The sequence below is a fragment of the Pantherophis guttatus genome, chromosome 1 (genome assembly GCF_059756535.1).
Source record: "Pantherophis guttatus breed Tessera chromosome 1, ASM5975653v1, whole genome shotgun sequence".
Lineage (NCBI taxonomy): Eukaryota > Metazoa > Chordata > Lepidosauria > Squamata > Colubridae > Pantherophis > Pantherophis guttatus.
In genome coordinates this window covers 98,513,623-98,531,716 of record NC_142063.1, presented here as the reverse complement: position 1 = coordinate 98,531,716, position 18,094 = coordinate 98,513,623, and the positions used below count along the sequence as shown (strand labels likewise).

At 38.0% G+C, this 18,094-nt stretch overlaps 1 protein-coding gene across 6 annotated transcripts in view; it reads left to right on the top strand.

Annotated features, from left to right (window-relative positions):
- The first annotated feature begins 2,751 nt into the window (after positions 1-2,751).
- Positions 2,752-18,094, top strand: part of IPO7 (importin 7) — a 43,552-nt gene continuing 28,209 nt past the window's right edge. For all 6 annotated transcript variants that reach the window (XM_034417063.3, XM_034417061.3, XM_087878891.1 and 3 more), the window contains exons 1-2: positions 2,752-3,186; positions 17,076-17,157. In XM_034417063.3, coding sequence (XP_034272954.2) covers positions 3,031-3,186; positions 17,076-17,157 — 238 coding nt within the window. In that variant the 5' untranslated portion in view covers positions 2,752-3,030. The remainder of the gene's footprint in view (positions 3,187-17,075; positions 17,158-18,094) is intronic.

Here is an 18,094-nt window from a genome sequence, read left to right as displayed (position 1 = left end):
AAAATTGGAGAATCTCATACTGGCTCTCACATAATCAGTGTTACCAATTATTTGCAAATAAGGTGTCTTAGGTTTTTAAAATTATCTATCATGCCAGCATACCAGAGTATTGGTGCACAGAAACAAGTGTAGATAATAAACCTTCATTTTTAAAAAAATGTCTTGCCCTCTTTTCATTGATGTTGGTAGAAAATGAGGATGGTATTGGGAATATATAAATAGGCACTCAATGACTAACAGCCTGCATAAATTGAAGAAAAGCAGGAACCAATACTTCCTTATATACATATTACATTGATGAATTTTGCATGCGTGTGCATAATTGAAAAAGAGTATTATCTAGGATTGAAGGAAAATCCAACATAATGTAGTGTATATTATGACAGATTTATACTAGAGAGACCCAAGACCAAGTTTTCATTTTTGTTTGGAGTTTGCTAGCTAAGGTTTGGGCTAGACCAAGTTTGAACTTGGCCAAACTCATAGAATTTTGATTTGGGTTACAGTGAAGCGAAATCCATGGAAACTGTCATGGGAGCTTCCCATAGAAAAGGCAGGAGAGACATGTAAAATAATATCAAGTGCTGGAAGCTAACTTTTTTCAACTGATAATTTACTTCTAACTATAACATTTTCTAACAATATAAATGAGGTTTAGATGATCAAAATAATAGTATAGAAATAGAGGAATTAAAGCCCACGCAATCAGTCAGTTTCTTTAATCACATTATGTAACTATTTGCTGTTTTGAATATTTAAAATGTCTAAAATGTTTCTAATGTAAAGGAAGAACAGCAAATGAAAATGTCATTTTGCATATTTTTAGTTAAATCAAGTGCATATTAACTTAGAATTAAGAGACATTAAAATTGGTGTGCATTCTGCATAACAACAGAATCTAAATATAATTCTTTAACAGTTAAATCCTAACAGCTATTTTTTGGGGGGGGATATTTTAGTATTGCACACATATAATACAATTTATTTATTGCAAGCTGACTCTAATCTTAACCATTAACAATTTGAAGTTGCCAGCTTGTTGGGAATTCAGCTCCCATAATCTTCCAAACAGCAGTACCAAAATCCTGGGAATTATGAAGCTGAAGTTCTACATTTATGGACTGCATTGGGTGTATTAAAATGGGATAAACAAGGAAATGAAACTGCATAAATCGATAAAAGCATAAGGTATCATTATGTCAAAAGTTACTTATAATTTATAAACATATAAGGTTTTACATTTTTAACAGTAACAGTTATGGTAAGAATAAAAGGATTTATTAAGTATTACAGTACAATAACTATATCCACATTACATTTATATTTTATATATTATATAGAGGACTGCAGAGAAAGATAAGGAACTGACAATATCTGTCTTCTAGTGTCATCATATTATATTTTGCTTTTTCGTTAGAATCTTAGATTAGGGAAGGACCAGAGAAATCCTCTAGTCCAGGGATGTCAAACTCGATTTCATTGACGGCCGTATCAGGGTTGTATTTGATGCTGGGGAGGGGGGCAGGGGGGCCTGGCCAGCTCAATATCACTGTTGGGGGTGCCTATGGTGGTTCGAGCACTCTGCCAGCAAAAACAGGCTCCCAAGGCTCTATTTTCGGCTGCGAAGCCTCCTGCAACCATCTGCCTGTGCCCCCCCCCCAAGTTCTGTTTTCACTGGCAGAGGCACTGTGGGCCAGCCCTTTGCTGTTTCCAGGGCAGCCCCACGGGCCAGATCTAAGCACCCCATGGGCCACATCGAGCCCCAGGGCCTTGAGTTTGACACCCCTGCTGTAGTCCAACACCCAGCTTTTTTCAAGTCCACTACAATATCTCTGATAGATGATCACCTAGCCTATTCTGACAACCTCTAATAAAGGAGAACTCACCATATAATGTGGTACCTATTCCATTCATTGACAATTAATATAATCATGAAGTTCTTCCTGGTGGATAGCATAAACCACCTCCTCCTTTATTAAAGCTCTTCAAATATTTAAAAATGGCTTTTATATCACTCCTTTGCGTACACTAAACATAACCACGTCCTTTAACTATTCTCAGTCTTGGTAGCTTTCCCCTAAATTCAATCCAGAACATCGTTCACCTTTCTGAACTGCATAGAACTGGAATGTTTTTCCAAATAGGGTCTGACCAAGGCAGAAGAGAAGAACACTTGTTATCTGTGCTCCTATTAATATGCCCCCAAATGAAGTTTATTTCTTTAGCAGCTATATCGCATTGCTAGCTGGTATTTAAATTACTAAGCCATACTGTATTTCTGTCTTACATTTTTCATACTCAGTTGCAGAACTTTCAATTAAAATTAATTTCATTCATTTCAAACCTGTTGGTCAAACCCATTTAATTTTGAATCTTCTTTCAACTAAAGTATTAGTATCCACCACCACTACCCCATTGTGTCAATTGTACGTTTTTTTTTTCTTTTTAATTGCAATGGAACTATAAGGACTATTGGTTACTCAGCCAAATGAACAGATCAATTATTACATTTCACGTGAAAGGATAGTCTCATTACTTCATTCAAACTTACAGAATAGGAAACAATGGGGAGGGGGATGACAATCTCTCGACTCTTCCCTCTTAGACCTTTCGCCCCCCAGCCTTGTGAATGGAAGTAAATGGAAAGTAAATGGAAAATGCGATCAGTGAGAATAAGATTGGTCCAGATATGTGGATGTTGTTGCGATTTATTTTTTTTTCCCGTCTGAATACTGTAGCCAATTTGTAATCGGTGGCGACGGAACCTTCTCCCCCCTCCCTCCCCGAACCCACCTCCGTCCTATCTTGCAGAGCAGAGGGCTCCAAAAGGGGGGAAAAATGGCATTGTGAGGCCGCTTTCGTCCTCTCCCGCCCTCCAGGAGGACTACAATTCCCGTGATGCCTGTCAAAGGCGGCAAGAGCCAAGCGGAAGGCGTCGGCCTCGCAGAGGCGGCGAGTAGCTCTATCCGGGGCCTTGGCGCTTCTATCCTCCTTTCGCGCCGCCGGCTGCCGCTGTAGAGCGGCGGGTCCATGTGCGCATCGAACGGCGCTGCCTCCCCAGATCTCGTCCGCGTTGCCCGTCTCGGCCTCGACCGCACGGCCATGGACCCCAACACCATCATCGAGGCCCTGCGGGGCACCATGGACTCCACGCTGCGGGAGGCAGCCGAGAGACAGCTGAACGAGGTGAGAAGGCGGCGGCAGCGGTGGCGGCAGCGAGGCCCGGCCTGGGAGCGCGGCATACAGGAGAAGCAGTCCCGGCGACAAGGCCGACGGAGGGTGGCTGGCGGGGGGGGGATGCGAGTCGGGGACACCACGAATTGGGTCCAGGCACAGGCGGGGGAGAGAAGGAGAGAAATCGGGCGTGCGGACCCCGAATGGTCTCTCCCTGCACTAGAGTTGGGGACGGGGACGGGGACGGGGGAGGTAGGAGAAGCAGGTCCGCGATGGGCTCCGAACAGGCGAGCGATCCCTCGGTGGCACCTGGGAGGTCACCTCCAACCTAAGAGAAGGAGCCGAGGCTCAAGGCTGAAAACTTGGCCCAGGTTGTCGCCGGTCGCCTTGCTATTTACGCACGTGCACACGCACCTGGAGGGCGAGGAGAGAGGCCCAGGCGCGGGCCTGACGGAGCCGCCTTTCCCAGAGTGAAACGTGGGCAGGAAGAGGAAAGGAGGCGGCGGCGGCGGAGGCAAGAGCGTGGACGGGGCGAGGAAGCCAGGCCGTGTGGCGAAGCGCGGCTTTTGGGCCGGAAGGGAAGAAGGCCTCTCCCGCGATCGAGCCTAATGTCAGGCCCTTTCCCGCTCCCTCAAGCATTGTCTTCGGGCACGTGGCAGCCGCTCCGTCCTCATCTGAGGGAAGCCCGTCAGTGCCCGGCCCTTGCCCGCCTTCTGCCATGCCTGGTGGACAAGAGCCAGAGTCGCTTGCTCATGATAGCGAGGAAAAAAAAATTTCAAACGGGTCCTTTCTGAAACTGACGGCAGAAGGATTCTAGTGCAGGAGACCGAGGGTGTCCTTCTTCCTTATATGGACGCAAACTTTGTTGTTTAAGGTTAAATTTAGCGGCGGGAAAAAGAAGACGGCTGCTGAAGACACCTTTCAGAATGAAATAGCCCGTATTTCGTTTTCACTAATTGCACAGCACAAATTTTGATCTATGTATTTATAAGGGTGCACGTTTGTGAACCGGAAAGTGCTTTAAAACCGGCTTCGTATAGTTCTCACTGTGTTCCGCCCAAGTTTTCAATTAAAATTTGAAATGTAATAAGCTACTTGGGAAGCAGATTTTAAAAAGCAAGCTATCTCGTGGAAATAGTCTGAATGTCACATTAAAACGGGAGAAAGGCGGTATAGAAATAGAAATAATAAAATAAAAAACTGGCATCCTGTTTTAAACCATGTTTGTTTTTCAACATTTTGCAGTCCTGAAGCAGCCAGGCAACATGCAACTTACATCATGATTATGATTCAATGGAAAGCCCCACAAGTATGAAGAATCAGTGTGTATTTGGTATAAGTGTACTGAATGAAATGCCTAGCTTTCGCTAAGGAATGATATCTTAAGGCTTTTTTTTTTCTGTTTTCTAATCTGAACCTTTCAACATGTAATTATAGTCAGGACATTCAAGCTATCTAAAATGGATACTTTATTATTTCAATTTATGGTCATTATTCAAAATGACTCTGGGAGTCTAAATGTATTAAAAGAAAAGCATAAAAGCATAAAAACAGAAATAAATAAAACACATGAAACACCAGCCAGGGTAAAGATCAAAGTAGGAAAAAACCTTGGGTGACGTATGAAGGTCCTTACAAATCCTGTCTATTACCCAAATTATGTGTAATTCTTTATTATACTGCATGGGGATCTACGAGTGGTAGGCAGTCCTGGGGGTGGTTGGTGGCTTGAGGGTGTTCCATCCACCTTTTTTAAAAAAATGCTTTTAATTCTGTTTTTAAATCTTTCTAATGCTGTCTTTTTATATAGTTTTTAGCTTTCATTTGTAAACCATCCAGTCGCTCAGACATGGATGGTGTATAAATTTATAAAATAAATTATAAGAATTATACTGCTAAATTTGATCAGATTAAGTCAAGTGAACCATCCATATGCATTTTGATGTAGGAAGGCGTGTGTGAATAATTGAAGCTTTAAGTAAAGTTGGTGTTGACAATGTTTTATTGATTGCAACTTATCTTAAGTAGCAAATAATGAGAAAGTCCACTGTGGTTCTTAGGTAATTTGCTATGCTTCTTTGGGTTCTAAACCATGTTCTCATTGTTTAGAAGAGATTAAGGTATTTTGTCTGAAATAGGTCACTGGTGTGCTTGCTACTTCTGGAAACAGAAATTTGGAATGATCACACCATGTCAGTGAGTTAATTTAGCTAACAATGGTTTTTGAGTTCTGGAAATGAGTTAAGTGTAGAAATACAAAGATATATTAATTTTAAAAATCTGGAAAGGACCCTGAATTTGACAATTGGTGTCATGAAGTCTGTGGTGCTCAAACTGAAGTAAAGAAGATAAAGTTTTAGATATATTTTAAAAGTCACACTGTTCATGAAAACCACATTTTGTGACCCACAGCCTATCTTCTTTATTTAGTCTGATTAAATATACTGAGTTGTAGCTTTACAAGTAACGTACAAGTGTGTACTAATATACTTTTTGTATTAAAAAATTGCCTGGTTTATATATCAAAGCTTCATATTATTAATTACAGATTGTAATCATTCTTAGCATAAATACCAAAAAGGGTGCAGCTTTAATTTTCATGACCAAAAAAATCTGATAAAGTAATGAACTGGCATTGTTACATCAGAAATATTGATATAATTTGTATATTGGGATATTGTGAAAATGAGAATTGCCTTACTTAAACAACATCCTGGTGTGCCATTTGGCTACTACTCGCCTAGGCAGCTAAAATGATTGTCTAAGTTTTTGTTAATGTAGGGAAACTTGTGATCCTTCACATATTAATGAACTGCCAAGTCCCAATGCCTCTTATTTTAGGCCAAAATTGCTGTGGCTTATGGAACTTGCATTTCAGCAACATTTGAGAGGCAACAGGTTTCCCTACTTTCTAACATATTTGAATCTGAAGTCTTGCTTTATTTGTTTCCTAACAGTTTGAACCAAACCACTAACAGAATAGAGCATGCCATATGATTATGGCTTCTTAAGAGAAAACCAAACCAAAATTCCTGTTTGGGCCTAATGCCACACAACCAGTGGATGAAACTTTTATGTGGACAAGTGATTGACAAGTGCATTTTCATTCATGAATAAGTCAAAAGTTTTTTACAATTCTGGTTTGCAGTGTTTTCCAGATGTGACTAATGGTTTGTACTTTTTGCAGTGAAATATTCTATTAGGTTATATACTTTTTCACACTTGGTATCCTATTTATTAAGAAAGCATATTGTGGGATGCAGTTCCATAAAACCAAGCAACTACTGTTTACCTCATGAACAATTGTATGAGGTCTTTGGTGGTAGAAAAGTCCTTCAATAAAGTCCTTCAAATATTCTGTTCAGAACTGTTATCTGCCAGTGGCATCAAAAAGATTATAGATAGAGGTAGTATCTTTCTTTGTCGAAGATTTATTAACAAGTTATCTGTGATTAACATTTTACCATATGTCTTCAATAGAGGGAGTATAGGAAGATTTGCTTTTCTTGTTTTTTATTTTTTTAATAGAAAATATATATCTATGTATCTGTATCAATACACACACACACACACACACACACACACACACACACACACACACCTTGTTTCCCCCAAAATAAGACATCCCCTGATAATAAGCCCAATCGGGCTTTTGAACTCATGGCAGTAAGGCCAAGCGCTTATTTCAGGGTTCAAAAAAATATAAGGCAGGGTGTTATTTTCAGGGAAACATGGTATATATAGATATAGGTAGATATTCATATTTTATGGTATTGTACTATTATAATAAACAAGCCTTCACCATCCTGGTGCTTCGTTCAGTGATGCACCTGGAGAAGGCTTGAAAAAAGCTTATCTTTGCAACAATGATATTATTTTAGTGCTATTTTTGAATTGTTTGCTTTATTGTTGCATGTGATAGAATTGTAATGGAGCCAGGTGGTTGCTATTCTATATTCCTATGTTAAGGAATATTATGCACTAGAAGATAAGAGCATACAAAGAATAGGATCCTCTGATTTTTTTTTTATTTTATACTTTTATGTTCAAAAACTGAATTGGATTCAGATTTTCTTGATAAGCTCAGAAATCACTTCCTTTTTCAGTGGAAAAAATACTACCCTTGCTATACATACGTACACGGAGATCAAGACATCCTGTAGTGACATGAGAGAAATAGCAAACTAATAGTATACAATTTAAAGGAAGATTTTTGAGCACAGATATGCTAATTGCTGGTGTGATCTGAGAACACACTTAAATTTGATTATTTGTCATACCCAGTGTACATAAAATCCATTACAATACTTTTGTTAAGTACAGGGAACATGATAGGTTTTGAATAATAAGAGTAACAATTTTACAACATTTATAATATATATTACAGCCTGCCTTTTCTGAATAAAATTATAAAGAATTGTCAGTATTTTTAATGTTTTAGAACAAAGCTACTCATATTTACTTAGTTTTTCATTCTTGTTATATTTGGCATTCATTTTAAATTCTTATTTTTTTCCAACTCAGCAAGAATCAGTTTGGTATAGTGATTAAGGCACCAGGCTAGAAACCAGGAGACTTGAGTTCTGGTCCTACCTGAAACATGAAAGACAGCTGAGTGACTTTGGGCCAATCACTCTGTGAGCCCAAGACATCAGTTCCAGCGACAAGCCAGTGGGTCAGTTCCTGTCACAACCAATAGATCAACACTTGGTTGATCTGAAAAAAGCAGACCTTTCTGAAAAAATACTAGGTTGAAAAAGAGAAAAGTTCTTTCCAACTTAATGGAATATTAGAAACACACAGAATACTGGAAAGAGAGAACAGAAAGGAGCCAAATTTGGTATGGCAGAGAAGCTGGAGAGAAAAAAATCACATTAAAATGGGTTTGATCCACTTGGTGCTGCATGTAAATTAAATTTCCCACTGCATCCCTACATTGATCAGTTCATTCTAAGCCTGCTTCCCTACTCCCTTCTAGCTATGCAGAACTATTAAGGGCTTAGAAAGAATTCCAGAAATGCTCAGCTTGCTTTTTCTGCCTTGTTTATTTACAACACACACTTACTCAGATCAAGTAAATTTTCTTTCACTATATTTTGTCATTGTCCATAGGTAATTTAAATCTATAGGAGACTCATTTGTGTCAGTCTTCAATCCATGGGGTAATTGAGGTCATACATTTATCTTTCCAATGCTGAAGAATTAGTCTTTCGGCAACAATATGGTCACATAGAATTCATTTCTGTTGTCTAGCTGTCAAATTCCACATACTGTAATTTTAAAAAGTATGCATCCAAAATTAACATTAAGACATTGCAAAAAGTTTTAATCAAGCGTTATTTTTGCATCTCCAACAAGACAGTAAGTAATTTACTTGTTCATTTTCTGTATAAACACAGTAGGGGTCCACTAAATCTGAGATAGATTTTTTAAATAAAAAGTAAGATCCAACTACATTTTTAACATTGGGGTAAAGTAGTTTTCTGTTATTTATTAAAAAAAATCCAATCCTTTACTCCATTTTTTAATGTTTATATTAAATTAATGTTTTGATAACAGGTATTTATAAATAATGTTTTTAGGCATTTTGGCCTTCCAAGTGTGTCCTAGGCTGAAAATTCTCCATACAGCTGATTTTAATCAGTATTGAGATCTGGATTACCTCATAGGATTAGCATAAGAAAAAGAATTAAAATGCATTTTTCAAAAATAACATACCACACATTTATGTATTTATTTATGCTATTTTGTCTATCTATTTTAATCTAATAGGAGCGTTAATAAGCATAGAAACAGGATATACCGGTATCTGTGTATGAGCAGTACAGTGCAAAAGAATTAGGCAGTTGTGCAAAAATACTGTAAATTAAGATTATTTTCAGAAATAGAAATGTTAATGAACAGAAGAGAATTCCAAATCAAATCAATATTTGGTGTGACTGCCCTTGCCTTCAAAACAGCATTAATTCTTCTAGGTATACTTGCACACAATTTTTGAAGGCACTCGGCAAGGTTCCTTCAAGGTTGTTCCAAACATCTTGGAGAACTAACCACAAATCATCTGTGGATATAGGCTGCCTCAAATCCTTCTGTCTCTCCATGTAATCCCAAACGTACTCGATGATGTTGAGATCAGGGCTCTCGGGGGGCCAAACCATCTCTTCTAGGACTTCTTGTTCTTTACACTGAAGATAGTTCTTAATGACATTGGCTATATGTTTGGGGCTGTTGTCATGCTGCAGAATAAACTTGAGGCCAATCACACATCTCTCTGATGGTATGGCATGAGAGATGGATAAGTATCTGCCTGTATTTCTCAGCATTGATGACAACTTTGATCATGACCAAATCTACAACTCTATTCGCAGAAATGCAGCCCCAAACTTGTAAGAAACCTCCGCCATGCTTCACTGTTGCCTGCAGACACTCATTCTTGCACCATTCTCCAACCCTTTGGTGAACAAACTGCCTCCTACATCCAAATATTTCAAATTTTAACTCATCAGTCCAGAGCACCCTCTGCCATTTTCTACACCCCAGTTCCCATGTTTTCATGCGTAGAGTTGCTTAGCCTTGTTTACACACACATAATGCCAAAAATTTTAAGTGGTTATCTAGATTGGCTTCTTTGCCTTGAACTTTCCTCCTCCCAGGGAAAATTACAACAGAAATAGTATATGCTTTGATCGATCAAGGAAATGAGTGCCTGTTCACATGGTAGGGTGGGATGTTGCAATATAATGAGTTCTAGAGTAGAAATTTGTTGAGATTATGTGAACTGGATGGTCCAACTTGAATAACTGCCCCCCCCCGATGCATACCACATTTGGGGTACAAATTGGTAAATAGATGTTTACACAGATGAGTGATTCTTACATAAAAATGGTGAGAGAATAATAAAATCCCTATTGCAGTTTTGGATAAGCATGGTGAGGGGGCGGTGCCCCTTGTTGAATGTGCCTGATTTTTTGTATGTATGTGGTATGAAGATGGCATCTTGTTTTTGGTTTATTTTGGATTTTCTGATATTAGTTATCAGTTGGGTGGTGCCTAAATTGAATAAAATAAATAATATTATAGCATAAGTAATTTTATTTGAAATGCTTATGTAACCCTGTGATGATTACAGCTATTAATTTTTCTGAACTCTGAATTTTGCATCCTCTTCTATAGATCGGTTATGCATTAGCTTATCGCTTGATGGGTAGTATGGGGCATGTTTCATTATCAACTGAATTTACTTCATATATATACACTGCTCAAAAAAATAAAGGGAACACAAGCAGAAGACATCCGAGATCTGAATGAATGAAATAGCCTTATTAAATACTTTGTTCGTTACATACAGTAGTTTTGTGTTCCCTTTAGTTGTTTGAGCAGTATGTATGTATGTGTGTGTGTGTGTGTATATATATATATATATATATATATATATATATATATATATATATATATATATATATATATATATATATATATATATATATATATATATATATATATCACATTTCTGACTAAAACAATTGGCTTAAATAAAGCAGATTACTTGGTATGTAACTGTAGTGTCTTTTTCCCCCACTTCATTTTTCCTTTTGTGCAAGTGGGAAAGTCAAGTAGGAATTCACAGTTAATCATACTTTCTCAGTATATCTTTAATTAGTTCCTATCAAATCAGTTTGTATAAATTAACTTCAAAACAATTTAAATCTGATTTTGAACCCTGGTATATTTAGGAGCAATTGGTGTTTATCTTAGATTCCAGTACAATAGAAACAGTGATTAATGTTGCTTTCTTATTAAAATTTGGGAATAAAGGAAAGAGGAGTTAAGGGTATTAACATCTATGCATATTATGATCTAAAAATCCAGATTTTGGAAAAGAAGGGTTTGATTCTATATGTGAATATAATCATTTCCCCCCAAAAAGTTACTTAACATTCAAGGCTGGATGGGGAAGAACAGGCTTCAACTAAAACTTGAGAAATACTATGCGGGTCTGGATTTTTCACCTCTTAGATCCCATTTCCCATCACTAATTCTGGATGAGGTTACATTCTTCTAGATAGAATCAGTGTACTTTTGGGGATCCTCCTGAACTTGCAGCTTCTGTTCAGAGAACAAGTGGCAGCTATGACCAGGAAGGCTTTTGTGTTGTATATCAGTGGTACCCTTTGCTTTGGTTATCTTCCAATTGGAGTACGACATTATGGTCTACATGGAATTGCCCTTGAAGAGCTTCTAGAAGCTGCAGTTGACCCAGAATGCAGTGGCACGAGCAATTATGGGTGTGCCCATAATGACCTTAGGTCTTTATTTCCCAAGCTGCAGTGGCACCCAATTTCTTCCAGGTACTATTCATAGGGCTTGTATTCATAGGGCTTGTCCCTTTACAGTGTGGAGGTGCTTTATTTAAGGGGCCACCCCTCTTCAATTATCTGTGTCCTATCAGGTTTGACAGGAGTGGCCCTGTTGATTAAAAAGTATCTCCTCAAAGGACCTAGGAAGCATGCCTTTTCCATAGAAGTGTTGCTTCTCAGGGATACCATCCTTCCCAGTGTTAAATTAACCACAACCGCATGAAAGTTATGAGGGGTTGGCCCTCTGAGTTAAATGTATTTGCTGTTGATTGGTTTATCATCGGTGGCCTTTTTTGCTTTATGTGTTTTATTTATTATAAATTTTATTTGATGTTTTTATTGTCTTAGCTTACACAAATCTCTTATCTGAGATAAGCAACTATATACATCTAGGACATAAGTTTAGCTGCACTGAAAAATATTGGCGTATGCACAAAACAACAAAACAATTTTACTGCCACATTTGGAATGTTCTCTTGTAACATTTTGACTGTCTTCTGTTCCAGTGGAAGTACTTGAAATATTTTGTGCGTTCTGTCTTAAGGATTTTTTTTTTAAAAAAAACACCTTGAAACAAGCCCCTTGCTTTCTTGTTTTTCATTTTAGAGTCACAAACCTGGATTGGTGTTTCTATGTTGAATATGTCTTGTCCCCCAGGCAGAAAAATGTATTTGATCAAGAAGATGTTTAAATTCTGAACGGTGCAGTAGAAGCAACAGTTAAAGATACTTGTCTGCAAACTCTGCCTTCACAAACAGCCTCAGAACATACCAGAAATGAAGCAATAAAAATGCCTTCATTTCAACATACTCAGGAACAACGTAATGGAGAAATACTTTTCTGGCTTTGGTTGAGGCTTGTTTTTAATATACATACACAGTGTCCAAGTTTGCATTTGGTAGTCTGCTTGATAAAGCACAACATACACAGTGAATATAAAGACAACAATGTTACATTGAACTCAAACTTTCCCGTACAAAAAAATAATAGTAAAATATTTAGTTACCTACCTACCTGTTAGTCCTTCAAATAAGTTTGAAATTTGAATGCATGTTTTCACTGCTCTTGATAATTTCCACTATCTCCTCTCCTCAGATATCACCAGGAATGTGACCTGTTTTTATTTTTCTTTTGGTCAATGTGCACAGTGGGATGCTGGAACAATTTAGATAACATTATATCCTACTTTGGGACAACATTTTGGAATTCAGAGAACTTTTGTTCCACACTCAGTGAAACTTGCTGAGCTTGGAACTATTTGCAGAGCACTAGTTTATGTCATGTTTATACAAGGCAGTTTTAGATCAGCAGGTTTTATATCAATTGATATACTCAGAATGGCAAATGAATTACCTTTTGATGAAAGTTGGGTCATGTCAGAGGTGAACTATAATATTTTAAAATCATTTTTCTTAAATCATGAAAATAAACAGTACAACATGGGGAGGGGCAGAGGGAATATCTAGAAATAAAAAGATATCTCAGACTTCCAGTTTTCCTCCCTTGTCTTAGGTTTCTGCTTTTTAAACTGATGTTTCACATCTTTATGTATAAGATGGTGATATATTTCTGGTTTTGAAACTTACTGTGGTTGAAAATATAAGCAATTCATCATTTTATAGCTTGAACTTTGTGGAACTTATTAAACAAATGTATATTGAACTCATTGACAGCATTAATGTTCTATATATATTCCTTAAAATTTTGCATATTTCATTTTATAAGCAATGTTGCCAATTATAAGCATTGCTTATCTTGAGTAAAGTAGCATATTGAAGAAGAGTAATGATTTATTCAGATCTAAAATAAGAAATAATTTCTCTGTGATAAATGGATTTATTAAAAAAATCAAACAATGCATATCAGATGATGAATGAATCCTAGGTGAAAAAGAATAAGATAATTATTTCAAGATTAGTTGCCCATATTTTTGTTAAAGTTGTATCAGCGGTATAATGACATTACTCCATTATATTTGAACCAAGATTAGATTATGCTATCAAACAACTCTGTGGAATAGCTTTCTCTTTATGTCATGCCTGTTTCTTTCTGGTTATTTTTTATTGACTGTGGCATAAAAATGAGTCACTGCTGAGTAGTATGTTATGTCCAAACATCTTGAATGTATAATAGCTGCAAAATGACTCAGCTTTGTCTGGGGATGTTCTCACCTTATAGCCGTGATGGCGAACCTATGACATGTGTGCCAGAGGTGGCATGCAGAGCCCTCTGTGTGGACACGCGTGCCATCACCAGCTGCTCTTCTGGGTTCCGGCGCATGCATGTGCGCCAGATAGCTGATCCGGCGCACATGTACACCAGCAGGCTGCTCTCTTCTGGGTTCGGCCTGCACATGCACGCCGGCCAGCTGATCTTCGCATGACCAGAGTGCATGTGCGCGACAAAACCTGGAAGAGCAGCTGGCGATGGTGCACCTGTCCACAGAGAGGGCTCTTGTGTGCCACCGGTTCGCCATCATGGCTATAAGGGAGAACAAAAATGTATGGACTTTAGTTCCCCAGCCAACCTTAACTTCTTAAAGTTAAACTTTCAATCTTAAAGTTGGTAAAGTTAAGAAACATTGGTCTAAAACAATACCCTACAATTGAAGGGTCCTCCAGATGTCCAGACTTCACATTCCCAGAACTGTCAGTTCTTATTTACTTCTGAGAGTAACGTTTATGCAGCAGGAGGTTGCTCAGGTTGGGGAAGCTTTGTCATGCTTTTCTATATACAAGATTATTAAATTATTCAGATCCCAGCTCAGAAAAGCTTTGTCATATGTCTTTGGTTTTCAGAAAATGATCAAATACTCAGCATGGAAGTGTCTTCTTGGGATTTCCCCCTATTTTATTCATAACATAAGATATATACAAACTTAGTTTCTAAGTTTTTAGAAACTTAGAATAAAACTAAGTTTCTTAGTTTTTATCCATGCAAAGTTAATTTATATAGTATTAAGGCAATTAAACAGTCATTTTCTCTGCCAGTGCACTCTCTTATCTTCATTGGTCATAAAAGGAGTGCAGCATTGATTTATTGCTACTCAAGCCAATTTTTCTAAATTAACCATATCCTTCTAATGTGTTATACCTATGTCTACATGTTTATGTAACTAGCTTTACATCCCCCTTCTGTCTTAGTTAAGCAAGATATCAATAACACTTGGCTGACAATCAGATTGCAATATGTCATTTACTTTGATCTTTCTCTGGATCATGATTCCCCCTCTTCCTCAGATCACTTTCAGTTCATTTATTTCAGTGGGTCTTCAGGTCATTTTGGAGCACTTTATCTCCCCTGTTCCAGAGCAACCAGTAACACTCAGGCCTTCAGCCAAACCATCATGGTTAATCAGCCATGCCAATTTCAAGCTTAGCCAACATATCATCCCCTTTTTGCATTCTGTCAAAAAGTTTGGAATTCTTATCTGTCATTGCTGCAGCCTGACCTTTTTTGGAATTTCGAAACACATGATAGAATAGCAGCAGTTCTCATCTGCTTCATTCTATTGAACAGAGGTGCAGATTTCTAAAACCAGTAAAAAACAGACCGTATTCATTTATGGAGATGAAAAAGAAATTACTTATCAGTACCACTATCTGATGCTTTAGCACAGTGCAAGCAAGGGGGATTCCTAGGAGCAGCATGATGGCCTAGAGCAGTGATAGCTAACCTTTTTGCCGTCGCGTGCCAAAAGCGGGGGGAGCGTTGGGGTTCACACACGAACATGGCCATACCCATAATTCAGTGCACCCCACACATGGACCCGTGACCCCCCTGCGTGACCCCTGCTTTTGGCACGTGGTGGCACAGTGGGCCCGGTAGGGCCATTTTTCACCCTCCCCAGGCTCTAGAGGCTTTCTAGGAGCCAGGGGAGAGTGAAAATGGCCTTCTCCCATCCCAGGCCCTCTGGAGGCTGGTAATGGCCCATTTCCTGACTTTCAGTGGGCCTGGAAGGCCCGAAAATCAGCTGGCCAGCACGCACATACGCGCTGGAGCTGAGCTAGGACAACCCTTGTGTGCCCACATATATGGCTCCGCGTGCCACCTGTGGCACACATGCCATAGGTTCACCATCACAGGCCTAGAGGTTAAGCTCTCAGGAGGCTGTGAGTTCGATCTTAGGTAGTGGCAGATACGTCTTTCTTTGGATGCAGTGAATAATTGTCTGCTGCGAACTCTGCGTAGGCGTCAGGAAGGGCATCCGGCCAGTAAAAGCTTGAGATCTGTTCAGTCACCCCAACTCCACCTGGATGCAAGAGGGATTCTTGAAATGGTTATCTTTCCAGCTTTTCTTTTTCTAGAACTAAAGTGGTAACAGGAGGTATGGAAAACCTCACTACAGGTAGTCATCAACTTATGACCACAATTGAGCCCAAAATTTATGTTGCTAAGCAAGACATTTGTTAAGTGAACTTTGCCCCAATTTACAACCTTTCTTGCCACAGTTGTTAAGTGAATCATTGTAGTTATTGAGTTAGTAACACTGTTGTTAAGTGAATCTGATTCCCCATTGACTTTGCTTGTCAGAAGGTTGCAAAAGGCAATCACATGACCCCAGGACACTGCAACCGTCATAAATATGAGTCAGTTGGCAAGCGTCTGAATCTTGATCACATCACTATGGGAATGATGCAACGGTCATTAAGTGTGAAAAACAGTCATAAGTCACTTTTTGCAGTGCTGTTGTAACTTTGAACAGTCACTAAATGAACTGTTGTAAGTTGATGATTACCTGTATTCTTTTTGTTGTCTTTATTTAATGTTGACTTTTTTAATCTTCATAGCTGAATATTAATGAGAAAAGCAACTCATTCTTTGATACATAATACAGCTTGATTTTTCATGAAGTAATCAGATGGCCTCTTAAAGCACTGATACATTTTATACCAGCCTTCTTCAACTTTGTGCTCTCCAAATGAAAATTATTGGAGCTGAAAAGAAACATACTTTATGGGCAACTGTTTGGCAAATAATGGTCATCTTTTGTGGTCTCTTACACTCATTGCTACATGTTTGTGGTTAGTATGGCAAGATGACAACACTTTTAAACCCATTCTCACAGTGGCTATTGACCATTAATTGAAAAGGTGGAAAAAACTGCAGTTGTGTTATGTTGACCTTCCTAGTTGTGAATATAGTGAAGGATAAAGGTGAAACAATGGCCTCCTTTTGTTTTCTTAAATAGGCACCTTTAAATCCAGTCAAGGATGGTTTTCTTTTCTTCCACTGCCTGGGCAGCATAAATAGCAAAGCTCTGCTGATAGTTATCTGATTGAGTGAGATTATGCAACATTGTGAGAGGGATGGAATGCCATCTCAGCTCTGAAATTGGCAAAGGGAACAAAAGAGATGGGAAGACACCCCCCCCCTAAAGGAACTAATAGGCATTGGATGATGGGGGCCTCTAAGCTAATGGAGTAGGAGGGTAACTAATGTCTATGCACATTTGGCTAAAATGTGGGTTCTAAAAGGTTAAAAAAATATTTTGTAATGCCTTCTAAAATTGTAAGCATCTAACTTTTTATATTTTGCTTATAGGCTCATAAATCAGTGAACTTCGTTTCAACTCTCCTTCAAATCACTATGTCAGAACAACTGGATTTACCAGTGAGGCAGGCAGGCAAGTAACAGTTCATCACTTTTTATAGTATAAATATTTAGCGCTATTAATAAGTGACTGAGTAGCAAAATGAACTAATGGAAAGTAGATTTTAATGTGGAGTAATACTATATAAATAAGAACAGGATGGTCTCTGAAAACTGGGTCGGGAGAATAATCCTTGTGCTTAAAATAGTTTGCTAAAGTGGACGTGATTATTTTTGTACAAAAGCATCCCTCAGAATTTATGATTACATGACTGTGTATATATATATATAAATAAAAAAGGTCATCTCATCCTTCTTTGCAATTCCACATTTTGAAAAAGACAAAAGTATTTACTGATTTAAGAAAGATAGAATGGTATCATGGCTATCATCAATATCAGATACAATATTTTTGCATATATTGGAAGAGCAAATCCTGGATGTTTTTTGTCATTAAATTATTCTTACTAAAATCTTGCTTTGAGTTTATTAATTTGAGATCTTGAAATATATAACACGTTTTGCATAATTTCTCTTATCGAGGCATTTTAGTAATTCAGCCTCCTTCAGCTTAATTCTAGTCCCCTAATGTTGATATTAGTTGTACTAATAGGTACCATACATATCAGGTTGAGTATTCCAGTCACAAAGCTTAAGAAATTTGTACAAGCTTGAAAGTTAAATAAATAAATAATATGTGCCCTTAAGATCTGTGACAGACACTTTCATATCCATTTTTCTTTGCAAAAATTCATAATATTATGCATAAACATTTTATGCCTGAAATAATCTGTGAGATGATAGTAATGACTGATACTTAGTTTGATGTCTAGGGATTTAATCTACCACAACACACAGGCTGTCATAGCAAAAGTGATTGCAGTAGATAAGGTCCCTATTCCTCAATATGCAAATAGCTATTTTAAAAAATAAAGAAGCAATAAATTTTAGGACAAAATTATACAGGATGG